This window comes from Desmodus rotundus, chromosome 6 (assembly GCF_022682495.2).
Source record: "Desmodus rotundus isolate HL8 chromosome 6, HLdesRot8A.1, whole genome shotgun sequence".
Classification (NCBI taxonomy): domain Eukaryota; kingdom Metazoa; phylum Chordata; class Mammalia; order Chiroptera; family Phyllostomidae; genus Desmodus; species Desmodus rotundus.
Window position 1 is genome coordinate 104,628,410 of NC_071392.1, and position 16,216 is coordinate 104,644,625.

The following is a 16,216-nucleotide window of genomic DNA, read 5'->3' on the forward strand; positions in this document are numbered from 1 at the left end:
AAGTGCTGCGGGGAGCAGGTTTCCAGGATTTGGGGTTGGGGAACGTAGGGGAGCGTTTCGTACAGTGGCTCCTGCAGTTCAGTCTTTGCAAACTGTAGATTTTAATGTGGCCGGTACTCAGCCCCCGGACTGGAGTGGCTTAATGCGGGGGCCCGAAAAACCAACAGCAGGAGGCCCATGCCATCCTTAACACTCATTCCAACCCTCCGACCCTAGGGCTGCCTCTTAGATTTGTAGACATGAGAATGAAGGTTGGGACCTGGACCGTGGACTCCTCCAGTCCCAGGGAGCTGGGCTTCTCTTCCCAGACTGGTGATTCTGGGCTGGGCCAGGGATGCAGGGGTTTAACAGCCGTGGCGTTCCCCAGAGCTCCCCTTAACTCTGCCATATAGGTAAGACGGCCCTGAACAGAATTGGGTCCATTAACGAGAGAAAGTTAGTTTTTCCAGGTCACAATATAGAGTAGTAGAAACTACATGAGTTTTGCAGTTAGATCTGAATTCAAATCCAGTATGATACAGTGATTTAAGAACTATGGAATTGGACTGCCTATCTTTGTTTTACCGTTTACCAGCTGTGTGACCCATGCTTCTTTCTCTGTCTCAGTGTTCTTATCTGTAGAATGGGTACAATAGTAACAAACTCATAAGGTTGCTGTGAGGATTGAGTTAATTCATGTAAAACGTTTAGAACTAGGGTACAGCTCTGAGTGGTGTGGCTCAGTGGATTGAGCCCTGGCCTGCAGACAAAAAGGTCGCTGGTTGGATTCCCTGTCAGGGCACATGCCTGGGTTGTGGGCCAGGTCCCCAGTTGGGGGCATGCGAGAGGCAGCCCATCTGGCACAGGAAAACACTCAAACGATGCTATCTGTCATTACTATTAATATTAACTTCCAGCAGCCACCACTTACGGGCTTTATGACCTTGGACAATTTTTCTCTGAGTCCTTCTGAGCCACTTTTCTGGCTCAGCAAGATTGTTGTGAGCATTAAAATAAACAATGTATATAAAGCACATAACAGGTCATCAACAAATGTTAATTACCTCCATGCTTCAATATCAGCCTTAGAAAAAATAAGGCAACTTCCTGGCACCAAACTCTTCAGTGCTATTAAGGAAGTTTTTACCTTGAGCCTTGAATATTCCCTCCCCTTTAACCTCACTGGGCCAAGCAATGCCAGTGGACACTATTAGGTATCATGGCCGACCGAACTCATAAGGAGACAGATAAAGAAAAATAAAAAGACATAGAGGAAGAAGAGATAAAAAAAGAGGAATATATATGCTCTAGACTACTTGAATGATAGCAACTGTTCTTTGGGGTTCTGTCAATTAGCATTCAGACAGTCCAAGAATCACCTATGTGGGCCAGAGGGACCAAGATGTAGGCTCTGGTGCATTTGTATTAAATCTGAACAGACTCAAATACAGCTTTTCTGTAGCTTTTCAATAGTTTCTAAGTATCTGTTCCATTCTCTGTCTTCTAGGTTGCTAGGATGAACAGAAGCCACAGTGCATTTTATTAGCTTTGGTGTTTTTGTTTTTTTTTTAATTAGGTCATGTCTCTGGTCCTTCCCTCTGTCATTTCAGCTATAGCTGTGTCTTTCCAAGGCCCTTAAGAGCTCCCTTTGGTCCTTGATCCAATGGCCACTCTCCATTTTCCCAGGTTTGTGATCATTATCCAGGGGTGTTGTGCATTGCACATTACAGAGTTTGGTCACCACCATCACATGTGCCCTTTGGTAGTGCCAGGAATTTTCCCACACACCAACAACCAATCATTTTTCTCCTTGTCTGGAGAGGCCATCCTCGGGGATTATTGCGAAAGGGAAGACTGTGGGGCTGGGTATAGGCCATTCTCCCGGGCCTCCCTTTCTCCCAGCTGATACTTGGGGCAAGGTGAGCACCTCCGGCCTGACCTGAGCTCTCATCTCAACTCTCAGCATCCTCACCATGTTAAGCTGCCTCTTCCTCCTGAAGGCACTTCTTGTTCTTGGGTCCCTGACATCCTGGGTGACTGCAGGAGAGCATGGTGAGCTATCATTTGGGATCCCTGGCTGACAGTAACAGAAAGTGCCTAGAGAAAGCATGCCCTGCCTCCCTCCCAGAGCCAGGGGCCTCATTTGTGAAGATGTAGGTTTTTGGGACAGCCAGGGTGGGTTTTCCTGGCTTCCTTTACCCTCTCTGGGCAAAGAGATAGGAATTCCCTAGAGTTTCTTTAAAAAAATTATTATTATTATTATTATTATTATTACTATTATCATTATCATCATCATTATTTTATGTCCAGAGAGAGGGGGAGGGGGCAGAAAAAGAGGGAGAGAAACATCAGTGTGTGGTTGCCTCTTGCACACCCCAACTGGGGACCTGGCCTGCAACCCAGGCATCTGCCCGGACTGGGTATCAAACCAGTGGCCCTTTGCTTCACAGGCCAGTGCTCAATCTACTGAGCCACACCAGCCAGGGCTCCCCTAGAGTTTCTTAAAAGAGAACACAATCACCCCAACCTTTCTCACTCTCTCTCTGCAGAATGGCTGGTCCTGTAGTCGTGGTGTGTGTGTTTTTGGCTGTGTGGGTGGAGGGGAACATGGTTGCCCCTCCATGTTCCTCTGGGGAAGAGATATTTTAGATAGGAGTGTTCGGAGAGGCTGAAAGTTCTTAAGTACGTTTGGCTTTCTCTCCCCATTTCTTGAGGCCCGGCCAGTTAGCCCAACCTCACGTGATGCCTTTTGCAGTGAAAGAAGGGGAGTGCCCTCCGGACAAGAGCCCATGCGCAGACCTGTGCCAGGGGGACCAGCCATGTCCGGCGGGGCAGAAATGCTGCCGCTCGGGCTGCGCTCGCGCCTGCCGAGGAGGCGTTCCGCAGGGTACGTTTGTACGAGAGGCGAGATCCTGACCTTGCCTCTGGGCTGGAAAGACCCAGAGAGAGCTTCCTGCCTCTTAGATGGGCTCTGGAAATCTAGCTTGGGTAGAGCTCCTCTTCTTTCTCCTTTTGGGGTCTCTTCTCCTTTACCTGCTCACTATGCCCAGTTCTTTGTCTCCTATCGGGAAGGAACGTGGGGACTGATTGGCTCGGCCTTTTACTCTGAACCCAGGGCTCTTGTGAAGGCTGGAGGGCGAGCGTGGGAAGGGAAGTTTAAGATTCTAGTGAACGGGGTAAACCCTAGAGCCAGGCAGACCTTCTTAAGCCTTAAATAAGGCTTAAAGAGTTCTTTTTAAGTGTTTTTAAAAAGCATTTTATTTTCTTTATTTCAGAGAGAGGAGAAGAGAGGGAGGGAAACATCAGTGTGTGAGAGAAACATCAATCAGTTGCCTCTGGCACGTCCCTCCAGGTGCCCCAACAGGAAATTGAACCTGTGACCCTTAGGTTCACAAGCTGGCCCCCAATCCACTGAGCTACACTAGGGCTAAGTGCTAAGTTTTTAAGGCTCCATGTCCTCCTCTCTAAGATGGGGATAATTGTGGGTACCCCGTAGAATCGTGAGGATCAGGTGAGAGGCATAAGGTCAACTCCATGAATGTCCCAGTCAATGTTCTCCTTGTTGTCAGTGCCTGTGCTTTAGCACCCGGGTGGAGGGTCCTAAAGGAAGCTCCCTCTGACCTTCTGGTCTGCTGTGCTTGTGGGTGTCCCCAGGCACCTTTATCTCCTTTTTTTGTGGCTGTCTCCCTTTCTGCTCCAGGGAGAAAAGGCGATTGTGCCAGGGCTGTTCGGAAACAATCGTGTTTTCAAAGGTGCGTCACAGATGAGACCTGTCCGGGGGCAAAGAAATGCTGCAGGTTTGGCTGCAACAAGAGCTGTGTGGTCCCGGTCTCTAAACAGAAGCTGGGTAAGAAGCTCCGCCCCATACCCCACGCTCTCTGCTTGGCCTCCTTGTTTCTTTCTCAGATATGCGCACATGCCGTCTTTTGGTTTTACTCTACTCTGAAAAACTGATAAAGCTCCTCCTATATTGAGATCTTTTTCAAGAAAAGATATATGAAGGGTACCGAAGCTGGGAGGGAGTGTGGGGTGTGGCCTGGGCAGGCAGAGGAGGCAGCTGGAAGGGAAATCTTGGCGTATCTGTGTTTGCGGGCAGACTTGAAAGCTGTCGGGCAGTTTCCAATCCCCGTTGTCAACTGCAGTATTCTCTATGAAAATCTGAGCTCCAGGAGCTGCGAAGAGGTTCTTGCCTCCTATGCAGGGCAGCACACATTTCCCCATTCACTGGCTTCTGAGGCTCTGTGTCCTCTCTGCCCGCACCCAGGATGGCCATCTCCTGTTGGAAATGGGCCCTATTATTTTTTTGCCCTCACCCGAGGACATGTTTATTGATTTTAGAGAGAGGGAAAGGGAGGGAGAGAGAGAGGAGGAGAAGCATGGATGTGAGAGAGAAACATCTATCAGTTGCCTCCTGTATGTGCCCCAACTGGGGATGGAACCTGCAACCCTGGCATGTGCCCTGACTGGGAATCAAACCCACAGCTGTTCGGTTTACAGGACGACGCTCCAACCAAGTGAGCCACACCGGCCAGGGCAAAACGGGCCCTATTTTATTCTGATTCTGGCAGAGAGGTGTTTGAAAGAGATTTCTTCTTCCTCTTACAGCGTCCCCATGACCTAATGCTCTATTTACATATGATTGCTTCAACAGATATTTATTGAGTATTTACTATTTGCTAGACCCAGGGATAGGTTCTTGGTACATTGTGGCAAACAAAGTAGATTCAGTCCCTGTCTTCTCGGAGCTTATAGACTGGTAGGGGAGGAGGAGGCTTAACAGATAAGCATGCAAATAAATATGAATTTCAAACTGTAACAAGGACACAAGGAAAATTGAAGGGTGCCTAGCGGTAGAATAAACGGGCACTCGTTTTATTTTATTTTCTCAGAGAAACATTTTATTTACTAGATCATCAGTCTGTTTTAAAACAGTGCACTCCCTTCAGATTGTGGGTGGTCCAGGAAGGCCCATCTGAGGTGGTAACATTTAACCTCCGTCCCGGAGTTGAAGTTAGCCAGGTCAAGGGTGTGATGGACATTCCAGGACGAGAGAGGCAGGCGCAGAAGTTGTTAGGCTGAGAAGGACGTTGCCACATCTGAGAAACTGAAAGGAAGCTGGTGTGGCGTAAATAGAGACAGGGAGGGAGAGCGTGACTCCGGGTGAGGACGGAGTGTAGTTAGACTAGGGAGGCGGCAGTAGGGAAGGAGGAAGGTGACACAATTGAGAGAATTTGGAGGCACAAGTTACAGAACTGTCTGCTCTATTCCTCGGCTCCTCCCCACTCCCTAGAAAGGCCCCCAGAAGACATTAGAAACTGCTGGTGTGTCTCCACGGCTGCCCCTTCTCATCTGCCTTTGTCTCAGTGCTGTCACGGCTGCTTTGGCTCGCTCGTGCTTCCAAATATATTTTATTATCATGTTGTCTCTTCCCCATGCCCCCAAATACTGAGGCTACTTTCACTGGAGAGGGGTTAGATACATACATTAACTTAGAGAGAACTGACGTTTTTATCATGTTGAATCTTTATGTCTTCCCATTTTTTCCCCAAGTGTATTTGGTACATTTCAAGGTGTTTTCTAGTTTTAAAGTATTTCTTGGTAAGTTAATGCCTGGGTTATTTTATTAGCTTCTTTTTTGCTGTCTCAAATGGGATCTTGCTTTATGTCTTCCATTATGGTTTCTAAAGGAACTGGGACCGTTCTGCCATCTGAGTACCCGTGGCAGCATGTTGCAATGGCAAAGTGTAGGTGTTGGTTGTCAGAGAGCTGGATTCAAGCCTGAGGCTCACCAGTTACTGGCCAGTGGGTCCCTGGCCACGTCTCTTCTGCTTCTCTGGGCCTCGGTTCCCTGCCCTGTAACATGGAAAAAATAAGCCTCGAAGGTTGTTGTGATGACTCGAAGTCTGTAAAGTGTTTTGCTCTTGCTCTGCATCAGCTGTCTTCCTCTTGCCTCTTAAGGTGGGCTTTGTCAGGGGTACGATTTCTAACCAGCCCCTTTTATCGAGAGCCAGGATCATTTTCTCCTCCCCTGCTCACCTCTCCTCCGAGACCCCGAAACCACACCACATGTGACCACCTCTTTCCTTCCAGCCAGACCTCCCCAGGTAGCAGGGGCCCAGTGGGGCTGTCTGCCTGCTTAGGCAGCTCTCTCGGGCAGCCTGCCCATGAGAGAGAATGGAGGGTTGTACTCCTTGCCAGGACTCCTGAGGCCCAGCTCTGGAACCAGAGCCTGGGAATCTGCGGCAGGCAGGTCACTCACTGCCAGCTTGCCGGGCCTGCTACAATCTGCCCAGTGTTTGAAGCTGATGGCTGCCTTGCAAGGGCTGAGGAGGAGGCTGGCCCCCTGGCAAGGCATCTTTGTGAGCTGCTCTGGGCCCTGGCCAGTCCACATGGAGCTTCCGCTTCGCTTGGAGCTGGGCAGGCTGGAATAGTAATCTCCCAGAGTCCGTAGGTTGAGTGGGGTTCCTGGTCTGGTGAGAGGCGACACTGGCTGCTGTGTTGGTAGTGAACTACTTTTCTACAGTTCCGGTCCTAGAGGAAGGCTGGGCACTCACTCAGCGGGGCTGGTGGCTACACCCAAGCCCATAGGAAGCTCTCCTTTCTGGGCTGTGAACAACTCCTGCTTTTCCTAAGCTCTGGTAGTGCCAGAGGTTTAGCATGGCCTGGGCTGCTCGGTTTGGTTTGGCAGAGCGGTGGGACAGTTGGGTTGCTGAGGGCACCGGGCAGATGCTAGGACCTGCTCCCAGGAGGCTGTTCCGGCTTGAGTGTGGGCCTGAATCCTGGTGCCTCTGCTTGCTTGCTGTGTGGCCTTGGGCAAGTCCTTTCATCTCTCTGGACCTCACTTTTGGAGATAAGGATGCTTACCTCATAGAGTGACAATGCAATGTCTCAGTCTGTCTGAGCTGGTATAACAGAATACCATGTACCGGGTGGCTCATGAACAACAGGAATTTATTTCTCAGAGTTCTGGAAGCTGAGAAGGCCAAGGTCAAGGTGCAGGCAGATTGAGTGTCTGGTGAGGCCCTGCTTCCTGGTTCGTGGACTGCCTGGTTCCTGGTCTCTTTGCTGTGGTCTTATGTGGCGGGAGGGCAGTCAGAGCACTAATGTTTATGGGGCTCCACTGTCATGACCTAATCACCCCCAAAGGCCCCGCTTCCGAATATCCTCATACCGGGGATTAGATTTCAACATATGAGTTCTTGGGGGACACAAACATTCTGTCTATATCATGCAGTTTAGAAGAGATGCATTTTATTTACTTATTTAATTTTAAGATTTCATTTATTTATTTTTAGAGAGGGGAAGGGAGGGAGAGAGGGAGAGAAACATCAATGTGTGGTTGCCTCTTGCATGCCTCCTGCTGGGGACCTGGCCCGCAACCCAGGCATGTGCCTGACTGGGAATCGATCTGGTGACCCTTTGGTTTGCAGGCGGGCACTCAGTCCACTGAGCCACACCAGCCAGGGCAAGAAACGCATTTTCAAAGCCTATACAAAAGCTGCCAAGTCATGTCCATAGCTCATAGCGATGCCCAGCACCCCTCCATTCAAGTTCCCTCCCAACTTGCCTGTGCTCTCACTCACTCACTCATTTATTCAACCCCTACCCAATGCCTCCCCCACCTAACACTCGGACATCCCCTGGTAACAAGGCAGCCAGGGTTCTTGATCTCAAGGTGTGAGAGATGGGAGATAATCATCAACATGTACTAAAAAACACACATTGTGACAAGTCCTGGGAAGGGAAAGAAAGAGAGGTATAGAGAAAGGGTCATTTTCACTAGGAGAGCGAGGAGCTGGCCATTGGCCAGAGTGCCATGAAGAGGGAACAGCGAGGCCAGGGCCGTGAGGTGGGTGGGGGACAGCATGCTGTTCTTAAGGAGGTGAGAAGAGGTCAGTGTGGTTGGGTGGAGGAGGAGGGGGTGGTAGCTCCGGTTGAGGCTGAGCCCAGACTTTGGGGTCTATAGGGCCTCTCTCTAGGGCTTTATTGTAAGTGCAGTGGGAAGGCCTGGAGGGGCTTGTAGAAGCAGGAGAGGCCTGGTCCAGTTTTCATTTTAAAAAGCCCCCCGCTGGTGTGTGAAGAATGGGTGGAGCAAGGGGAGAAGATGGCGGCCAGTGAAGGGGGCATTGTGGCAGGCTGGGCGAGAGCGACCGTGGCTGAGGCCATCGGGGTGACAGTGCAGGCAGAAAAGTGGCAGACGCGGAGCACCCCTGCAGGCAGAGTTGGCAGGACGAGGTGAAGGAGGAGGGGGATGTGGGTGTCGAGGAAGTATCAAGAATGGCGCTTGGGTGTCTGGCGGGAGCAGCTGGGCGATGCTGTGCTTCTTACTGAGGAGGAGCAAACTGGGGAGGAAGAAGTTTTGGAGTGAAGATTCAGATTATGGCCCAAGAGCTGTCACCTTTGGCTCCCGCCGCATGAAACTGGACCACGCCCAATGCCCTGTGACCCTGTTTTGCTTGTGACAACGTGTGCGCCATACCCTTTGTGTGGACTGACGGCACAGGCTCCTTTCCATGAAACCTCACTGCTGGTTGTCATGGAAAACAGCACTGCAGGCTGGAGATGGAGATTCCTAGAAAGGCCTACTTGCAAGCCCGGCCTTGACCGGCTTCTGGGAAACGGGATTTTGAGAGTGTCACCACGAGCCTAAGCGATAAGAGTATCTCAGTGGAAACTGTGAGCCTAATGAGCTCCCCTGGTGGACAGCGCTACGAGTTCTTGTCCCCGCTGTGTGACTGCACTGGGAGAGGACCCTTGCAAGCTGGTGTCTGGTTTCCTCTGGAGTCTGTTTCACTTCTCTTTGATGATTTGCTTTGTGTCCTCTGCTGTAATAAATCAGAGCCATGGGCACAGCTATACGCCGAGTCCCGTGTGTTCTAGGGACCCTCCGAACCTAGCATGGCCTTGGGGGCCCCCGCACGCTGGCTCGTTTATGTCTCCCTAGCCCCTAAAACTGCCCACCACCAGGTCTTCTCTTTCGGCAGAACTGAGCGGAGTGAGTCCCAGCACTTGTTGATTTTGTTTTGGGGTGACCCTTGTGGAGTAGGGGCTCATGGTGATGTGGTTTAAAGGGCACCCTTCAAGCTGGGAGCTTGGGACCCGATTCTGCCACCATTGCTCTCAGGTCAGCGCCTCTCCTTTCCTGGACATCTGTCTGTCCGTCTGCAAGAGAAGAGGAGTAGGTTTCATAGTTCAGAGGGCCCGTGGTGGCTGAAGACGTCTTGGAATTTCACTCTGCCGCCAGCAATCGCCCTCATCCCCAGGACCAGCATGGAGACCAAGCCTCTACCCTCTCCCAGTGGCGGAGTGCTCCTGGCCTCGGGCACGTCAGGGCCACACTCAGCAAAATGGTGCGGCCTGGGAAGCGTGTTACCGTACCCACCCACTTTCCAGGGCACGTGGCGTAACTCCACGGGGAGTTTATGTTGCTGGGTTTTTCCCACCAGCGAGATTTAACTGTGGGATAGGAGGCTTTGTTCTTTGGTAAGTGGACTTGGTGTTTGCCAAGCAGCTAGGGAGGTGTGAGGAGGCGCATCTGGTGGTTCTAGTGACCATGTTTTCTGCGTGAAGAGGATCAGGCCATGCTTTCCATGTGATCTGACAGTGGCGTGGAGTATTTGGAGTAGGAGCTGTCCGGGAAAATCCTAGGTTGCGGGGTGATTGCACCTTGATTGCTGAGCTGCATGTGTTCTCTCTGGAGGGGCCACACTCGCGTTTTCCGTCACGGAAGACCTCCTACAGCAGCCTCATGGGACTGTACATGCGTGTTCCCACTCAGGGGCACTGAGCCAGACCTGCTGTGGTTTTCTACAAAGCCTTTAATGGCCTGTCACTTTTTTCCATTCAAAATCTTGAAATCTATAAACACTGAGGTGAATGAGTCACGGCGAGTTGGTTTGGTTTGGATGTGACTTCTTTGGGTGTGCCTGCGTGCTTTAGGGATGGTGTAGTAGAAAGAATGCTTCACAGTGAAGAGAGAGGCTGCACTTTGTCCCGCTTTCCCTGTGACTCACTCTAGTTCTGGCAAACCCCTCCTCTTCCCTGGGTTTCGCTCTCCACTGTAGGTGTGGTGACGGGGCGCATCAGGAATGCCGCCGAAAATGAACCAAATAAGGGTTTACTTTGCTCGCATAACAAGAAGCCCTGAAGTAGGTGCTAGGGCTGGGGTGGCAGCTCCCTGGTGCCAACAAGGATGAGGCTGTTTCTCTCTCTTTGTGACCCTTGACTTGCTCATCCTAGTTGTCTGCTAGTTGAAAGAAGGCTGCTGTCCCTCCCTGTGCTCCGTCTGTCTTTGCACTGGAAGAAGGAAGCAGTGAGGGGCAGTTCGAGAGGCGTGTAGTCCTTATGTCAGGAGTGCAGAAGTTTTCCCAGCTCTGTCTCAGTCTGTGGTCCTCCCTCGTTACAGGGGACTACGGGGAGCAGATCATTTTAGCTGCCTGGGCTCACTGCCTCTCAGAACAAACCTGGGGTTCTGTCAACCACTGTTTCAGTTACCTATTGCCGCATGCTAGCCGCCCCCAAACTTAGCGCGGGCTAGTGGGGCAGCTCTTTCACCCACAGGGCACAGCTGAGGTCACGCTGCCGCATGTGGCTGGGGCCTTGGCGGGGCGCTCAGCAGGGGCTGGGATGTCCAGGATGCCTCTGTTCCTCCAGGTCCTCTCTCAGGGGCATCTCATCATTCTGTAGCCTATCTAGCCCAAGCTGCTACACAGCGTGGCGGCCAGTTTCCAAGACGACGTGTTCTCAGAGGACAGGGCACTATGGAAGTGCTTATCCAGCCTCTGCTTGCATCAGTCATGCTTTTGGGTGTCGTGTTGGTCCAAGCAAGTCACGTGGTCAAGCCCAGAGGCAATCTGAGAGGGGGCTCTGCAAGGGCATGACTCTCAGGAGGTGGGGTTCATTGGGGGCCACGAGGGCAGATATCTGCCACAGTCAGAAAGTGGGTTAGACCCCCACAGTGCTTTTCAAACTGCAAGTCTTGAGTGAATTTAGTAGTTTATGGCCTGCATGAGGAGCAGAAGAAATAGAGTATAAAGTATCAACATTGCACATACACGGATGCCCCCCTGTGCGTACCTTTACCGTATGAATATACGCAAGGGACACGGTGACACAAGCATTTCGTTCTCAAGAGTCACAGTAAAAGTAGCTGGAAACAGTGGGCCAGAGCGCCTCCAGCTGGAAACACTGGGCCCCAGCGCTCTGGTTCTGTGGCAGGGCTTGGCGGTGAGTGTCCTGCTGACCCCCTTCCGTGCGAGGAGCTGTGTGATGGGGACGAGTCCTGCCCCCCGGGACATAAATGCTGCAGCACTGGCTGTGGCCACACCTGCCGTGGAGACATCAAGGGAGGTAGGTTGGCTCTTTGGGGAGGGAATCCTTGGGTTCCAACGTCAGTTTGGGAGGGAGTGGTCTGCGGCCTTCTTGTTTATCCGTTCCCAGGAGGAATTGCAGTCCTATCCTTCCAGTCCGCCTGGCCCCCTCAACCCAAAGCAACCCCTCTCCCAGGGCCAGGGGCCCTCGTGGGCATTAAATAACCAGGGGAAGGCAGCAGGGGGTAGCAGGAACAGCCCCTAGGCAGGAAGACAGGCAACTTGGCTTCTGGTCTTAGTTCTGCGGCTGATTTGCTCTGTGACCTTGGGTAAGCAAATGCCTCTTTTTGAGCCAATTTCATCATCTGTAAAATGAGAGAGTTGCCCAAGATCATGATTTCCTGACCTAATTCTTAGCACAAAGTTTCTCTCTCTGCAACATAAAATCTTGGTTGGAAGCAACATGTAGACAACAGATAAAAGCAATCCTGATCTGATTTCTTTGTTTCTTCAATATATTTTTCCAAACACACACCTATTTTTGAGTGCTCCGGTGGTGCCAGGCACTGTGGAAGTCCGTTTCAGAATCGCGGGCCCAGAGGTTGTTTTAGGCAGCGTTTTCCTTCCCAGGCAGCAGTCGAGGTCCTTAGGGAGCATAGAGCCCGTCAGGGAAGGTAGACGGATGAGTGAATGACAGTCAAGTCTGATGGAAGAGCACAGTGCAGCACAGACTTTGTCTAGGGCGGCAGAGAAGTCTCCCTGAGAAAGTGACACTATGAAGCCCATGCAGAGGGGAGAGGCCGGGGTTCTGGGAGCCTCGGTCCCTTTGTCCTCCACCTAGCCCCACCTCCACGCCCACAGAGGTGCTAACCCCCAGGTACCTCTAGGGAGATCCCCATGGGGCACTATCTGAAAACTGTTGGTCTGGGTGCTCTCTTGGGGCCCTACAGATTCCTAGATCCGCCAGCTTCCAGGTTTCCCAGCCAGCTCTTTGGTTCAGGGATGGATTCGCTGGGAGCCCCCATGTCTGAGTTCCAGGTGGGCATTCGGAGTCAGTGGAGCCGACTGTCCTGTCTCTTTACCGGTGCCCGCTTTCCCACAGGGCGGGGCGGGGACTGTCCACGCATTTTGGTGGGCCTGTGCATCGTTAACTGCATGATGGATGACAACTGTCAAGCCGGGCAAAAGTGCTGCAAGTCGGGCTGCGGCCGCTTCTGTGTCCCACCAGTAACGCTGCCCCAGCTGGCCATGAACCCCAACGGGACCATCAGGGCTGATTCCGAATTAGGTGAGTACAGCCCCGCACCCTCAAAAACAAAGGGCTTCACTGCTCTGTGTGAAGCACTGGCTTAGTTGCGGGGTAGGAGACTTCAGAAGGCCCAGGTTTCTGCCATGGAGAGTCTAGTTGGAGAGACGGATGGAAAACCCTTGCTTAGAGAATGCGGGCTTTCAGAGTGGGTGGGGCTCCTGGGGAAGGTCTTTCTGCTAGAAGTAGGGTTTGAGCTGGGCCCAAAAGGTGGGGCAGGATAGGACAAAGGGAGGACGGCCCGGAGAACATGCTGGACAGGCGGGCTGGTGATTGTTAGCCAACGCACAGAGGGCGGAATGTAGGCAGCGTGTTTGGGGAGCCAGGGCTGGGGTGGGGTGAGAGTGGGTAAAGGAACAGACAGGCTGTTGTTAAGACAGGAGCTATAAATTGACATCTGAGTGTGAGAGTTTTCCACGCCTGTTTGCACCGGGTTGTTAGGAAGCAGGGAGCCAGTCAAGGCTTCCAGGAGCAATGAATGCCAGGCTTCTCCAGGGTAGAGGGAAACACACTGGGGAGCTGGAGCCAGAGGGGCACAGTTGTGACTTGATGTCCTTCTTCTTGCAGAGACCCCGCTGCCCTAGCTGTCCCGGTCTGTCCTGACTGCCAGGGGCCTGTCCTGGAATCCGGGAGTGGATGGTGCCCTGGGGTCTGCGGTGCTTGCAGGGGCTCTCACTGCCCTCCCCACCCTGCTTCTGTTCCTGCTGCTGCCCCGAGCTCGGAAAATAGCCCTGGGGTCGGTCAGTGGGCGGGTGGTGCTTTTGTCCTCAATAAAGGCTGGTGCTGACCCTCTTGTCTGGACTGTTTGAGGACTAAGGTGAAGGAAGCGAGCTGGTGGTCTGGGCATGGCTGTGGGGTTCTGGGGCTCCTTTGGGAATGGTAGGAAATCTAGTCTTTCTGAGAACACCGAAAATGTCTTCTGGTTGGGTGTGGCTAGGGTAGAGATGGGTGGAAGATAAAACTTGGGGTAACTTGCCATAGGTGTCCCTGTCAAACCCCAGGAGTAGGACGGTCAGCCTCTTTTGGGGTCTGCTGACCTTGCTTTTATCAGAGAATGTGGGTTGGACACAGGACTGGGCTGAGTGGCTAGTTTATTATAGTCACTTGGACGTTCCTGCCTTGGGCCTCCTTCCTTGGGGGCCAACCCTCGGCTCCAAGACAGGCAGTTTGGCTCCTCTGGGTGGCTTTATGGTAGGGAGGGGGTGTTAGGTTCTTGGAACCAAGATAACTTTTAAAAATTATATTCTTATGTATACAAAATGGATCGTATTCTGCATCTTGGAAATCTTTTATGTCATCACATACGTTCTTTTAATAGAATTTTATAGAAATAGCTGATTTAACTAGTCATCTCTTGCTGGCCATTAATATCCTTGTACCTCTAAATCTTGACTGACTTTTGCCCATAAATCAGGGAAATCCTTAGTAGCAGAATTCCAGTTTTTAAAAGAGAGCCTGGCAAAAAAAAAGAAAAAAAAAAAAAGGCCCTCAATAACTATTTGTTGAGTGAAAGAAGGGATGTGATTCTCTGGTCTATCCGTCAGGAGTGTGTTGGGCTGTCAGTCACAGAAAACCCAGCTCCCAGAGGCTTAGCCGATGCAGACATTGAACTCACTCGCTCTGGAGCCTGGAGGGAAGCAGCGAGGCCGGCTCAGCGGCTCGGCCACAGCGCCAGCGACCAGACTCGTTCCTTTCCCACCACATCGGTGTGTGGGCTTCTGTCCTCATGCCAGTCACCTCACGGGGGTGGGAGGGGAGATTGTGGAGAGGGTGGTTGCTGCAGCCCTAGGTGTGACAGCAGGAAGCAGGTGCGTGTAGAGGACAGCGGAGAGAAGACTCCCTTAAATAGCCAAATACCTTGAAGAGTTATCTCAAATGGTGCTCTTCTCTTAGCGACAGAGGACGTTTTCCCCGAAGCTGCCCGCTCCCCAGACTTCCTTTCTCATCTCACTGGCCGGCGATGGGGAAAGCGATGCAAAAATCAAGGTTGTACGTATCAGCCAGGAAGGAGAGAATGCTCTGGGGACAGGCAGGTAACAAACTGGCTGGGTGTGCCGTACCAGGGCAAAGGACATAGCAATCAGCAGTTGACCACAGTGCTGAGTAGGCAGGGCTGTTTGAACACAGAAAAGAAAAGGGCATTGGCGCTTGCCTTGGAAATTGCAGAAATGCTTTAGGCAAAGAGGCGAAGTATAGCTAAAAAAATTTTCTATCACTGAGGGTTTTTTTTTTTTTTTGGTCCCTTTTTCTGGCTCTGTTCTCCCATCAGAGTGTGAAATTTAGTTTCTGCCCGCCTGAGGACATGTGTCGCTTTCAGTAGAGTAGGTGCCTGATCCGAAAGAGTGGCTGGCCTGAGTCTCCCCGTGGCCACTGGAGGGATGGGGGATGTGGGTGCCTGTGGCTCCAGACTCTTGTCGCAGGGGACTGGGAAGTGCTGGGGTCCGTGTGATAGGCTGCTGACTTTTGTCAGATTCCCCCACCATTGTTTTGCTTATCATTTTATTGCTTATTTAAAAAAACTAGTACATGCACATAGTTAAATCAATAAAGAAGAGCTTTCAATGAAAAACAATGGTCTGGGAATCTCAAAATACTGTAGGATGATTTTCTGGGAGTGATGGTGGTGAGGGGGACTAGAAAGGAAGGTGTGAGCCCCAGGCAGCTCAGGCTGAGTTCTGGGAGAGAGGTCCTTTCTAGATCTTTCCTTGTCATCTGGGGCAGCAGCACACCCCGTCCATGGTGGAGCTGCAGACGTACCTATAGGTAGCAATGACAGGGGAGAGAGACAGAGAATGAGAGAGAAAGAGGTGGGGGGGGGCGGGGCATGAGCGAGTGTGAGCCCTGAAGGGCTGAATTTGAATTTGAGATTTTGATGGAGGAAGAAGTCAAGAGTTGACAGAGGTGAGAGTGTTCAGTGGTCAGTGAGGGCTCAAGACCTATTTGAGCCCTGGCTGGTGTGGCTCAGCTGGTTGGAGCATCGTGCCATAAACCAAAAGTTTGCAGGTTTGATCCCCAGCCATGCACATTGGATCCTCCTTCCTGTCCCCCATGCATATGATCCCTGGTCCAGGTACATGAGGGAGGGAATTAATCACTCCTCTCTTGCACTGATGCTTCTCTCTCTCTCTTCCGCTCTCCCTTCCTCCTTCTCTGAAAGCTATGAAAATACGCTAAGCGAAATAAGCCAGGCGGTGAGGGACAAATACTATATGATCTCACCTTTAACTGGAACCTAATCAACAAAAGAAAAAAGCAAGCAAAATATAACCAGAGACACTGAAATTAAGAATAATCTGACAGTAACCAGAGGGGATGTGGGAGGGGATAATGGGAGGAAGGGTTTTCAGGAACAACTATAAAGGACACATGGACAAAACCAAGGGGGGGTGGAAGCAAGGGAGGGAGAAGTGTTTGGCTGGGGTTGGGGGGAGTGGTGGGAAGTAAATGCAGACAACTCTAATTGAACAACAGTAAAATAGTTTTAAAATAAAAAATAAAAAATAATAAAGCTATGAAAAAATGTCCCCAGGCGAGAAAAAAAAAAGACTTATTTGAAGTGGTGGGGGACTCAGATGCTACCTGCTGAGACTCTGGGCTCAGCGGTGTTTTGGATACCAGTGTG

General features: G+C 51.4%; 1 protein-coding gene across 2 annotated transcripts; it reads left to right on the forward strand.

Annotated features, from left to right (window-relative positions):
- Positions 1–1,555: 1,555 nt before the first annotated feature.
- WFDC3 (WAP four-disulfide core domain 3) lies at positions 1,556–13,376 on the forward strand. Of its 2 annotated transcripts, XM_045194778.2 has the most exons (7): positions 1,556–1,665; positions 1,943–2,031; positions 2,735–2,866; positions 3,680–3,826; positions 11,197–11,328; positions 12,391–12,576; positions 13,162–13,376. In XM_045194778.2, exons 1-7 carry the CDS (start codon positions 1,643–1,645, stop codon positions 13,176–13,178), a joined length of 726 nt encoding a protein of 241 aa, XP_045050713.2. In that variant the 5' UTR covers positions 1,556–1,642; the 3' UTR covers positions 13,179–13,376. The 2 variants fall into 2 exon arrangements, with proteins under 2 accessions (XP_045050713.2, XP_053782712.1); XM_053926737.1 differs by lacking the exon at positions 11,197–11,328.
- The last annotated feature ends 2,840 nt before the right edge of the window (positions 13,377–16,216 follow it).

Excerpts from the sequence above, each read along its gene's own strand:
- WFDC3 (XM_045194778.2), top strand. The coding sequence starts at position 1,643 with ATGGCCACTCTCCATTTTCCCAG. Across the intron at positions 1,666-1,942 it reads GCCACTCTCCATTTTCCCAG|CATCCTCACCATGTTAAGCT; the intron begins GTTTGTGATCAT and ends CTCAACTCTCAG. Across the intron at positions 11,329-12,390 it reads CCGTGGAGACATCAAGGGAG|GGCGGGGCGGGGACTGTCCA; the intron begins GTAGGTTGGCTC and ends GCTTTCCCACAG.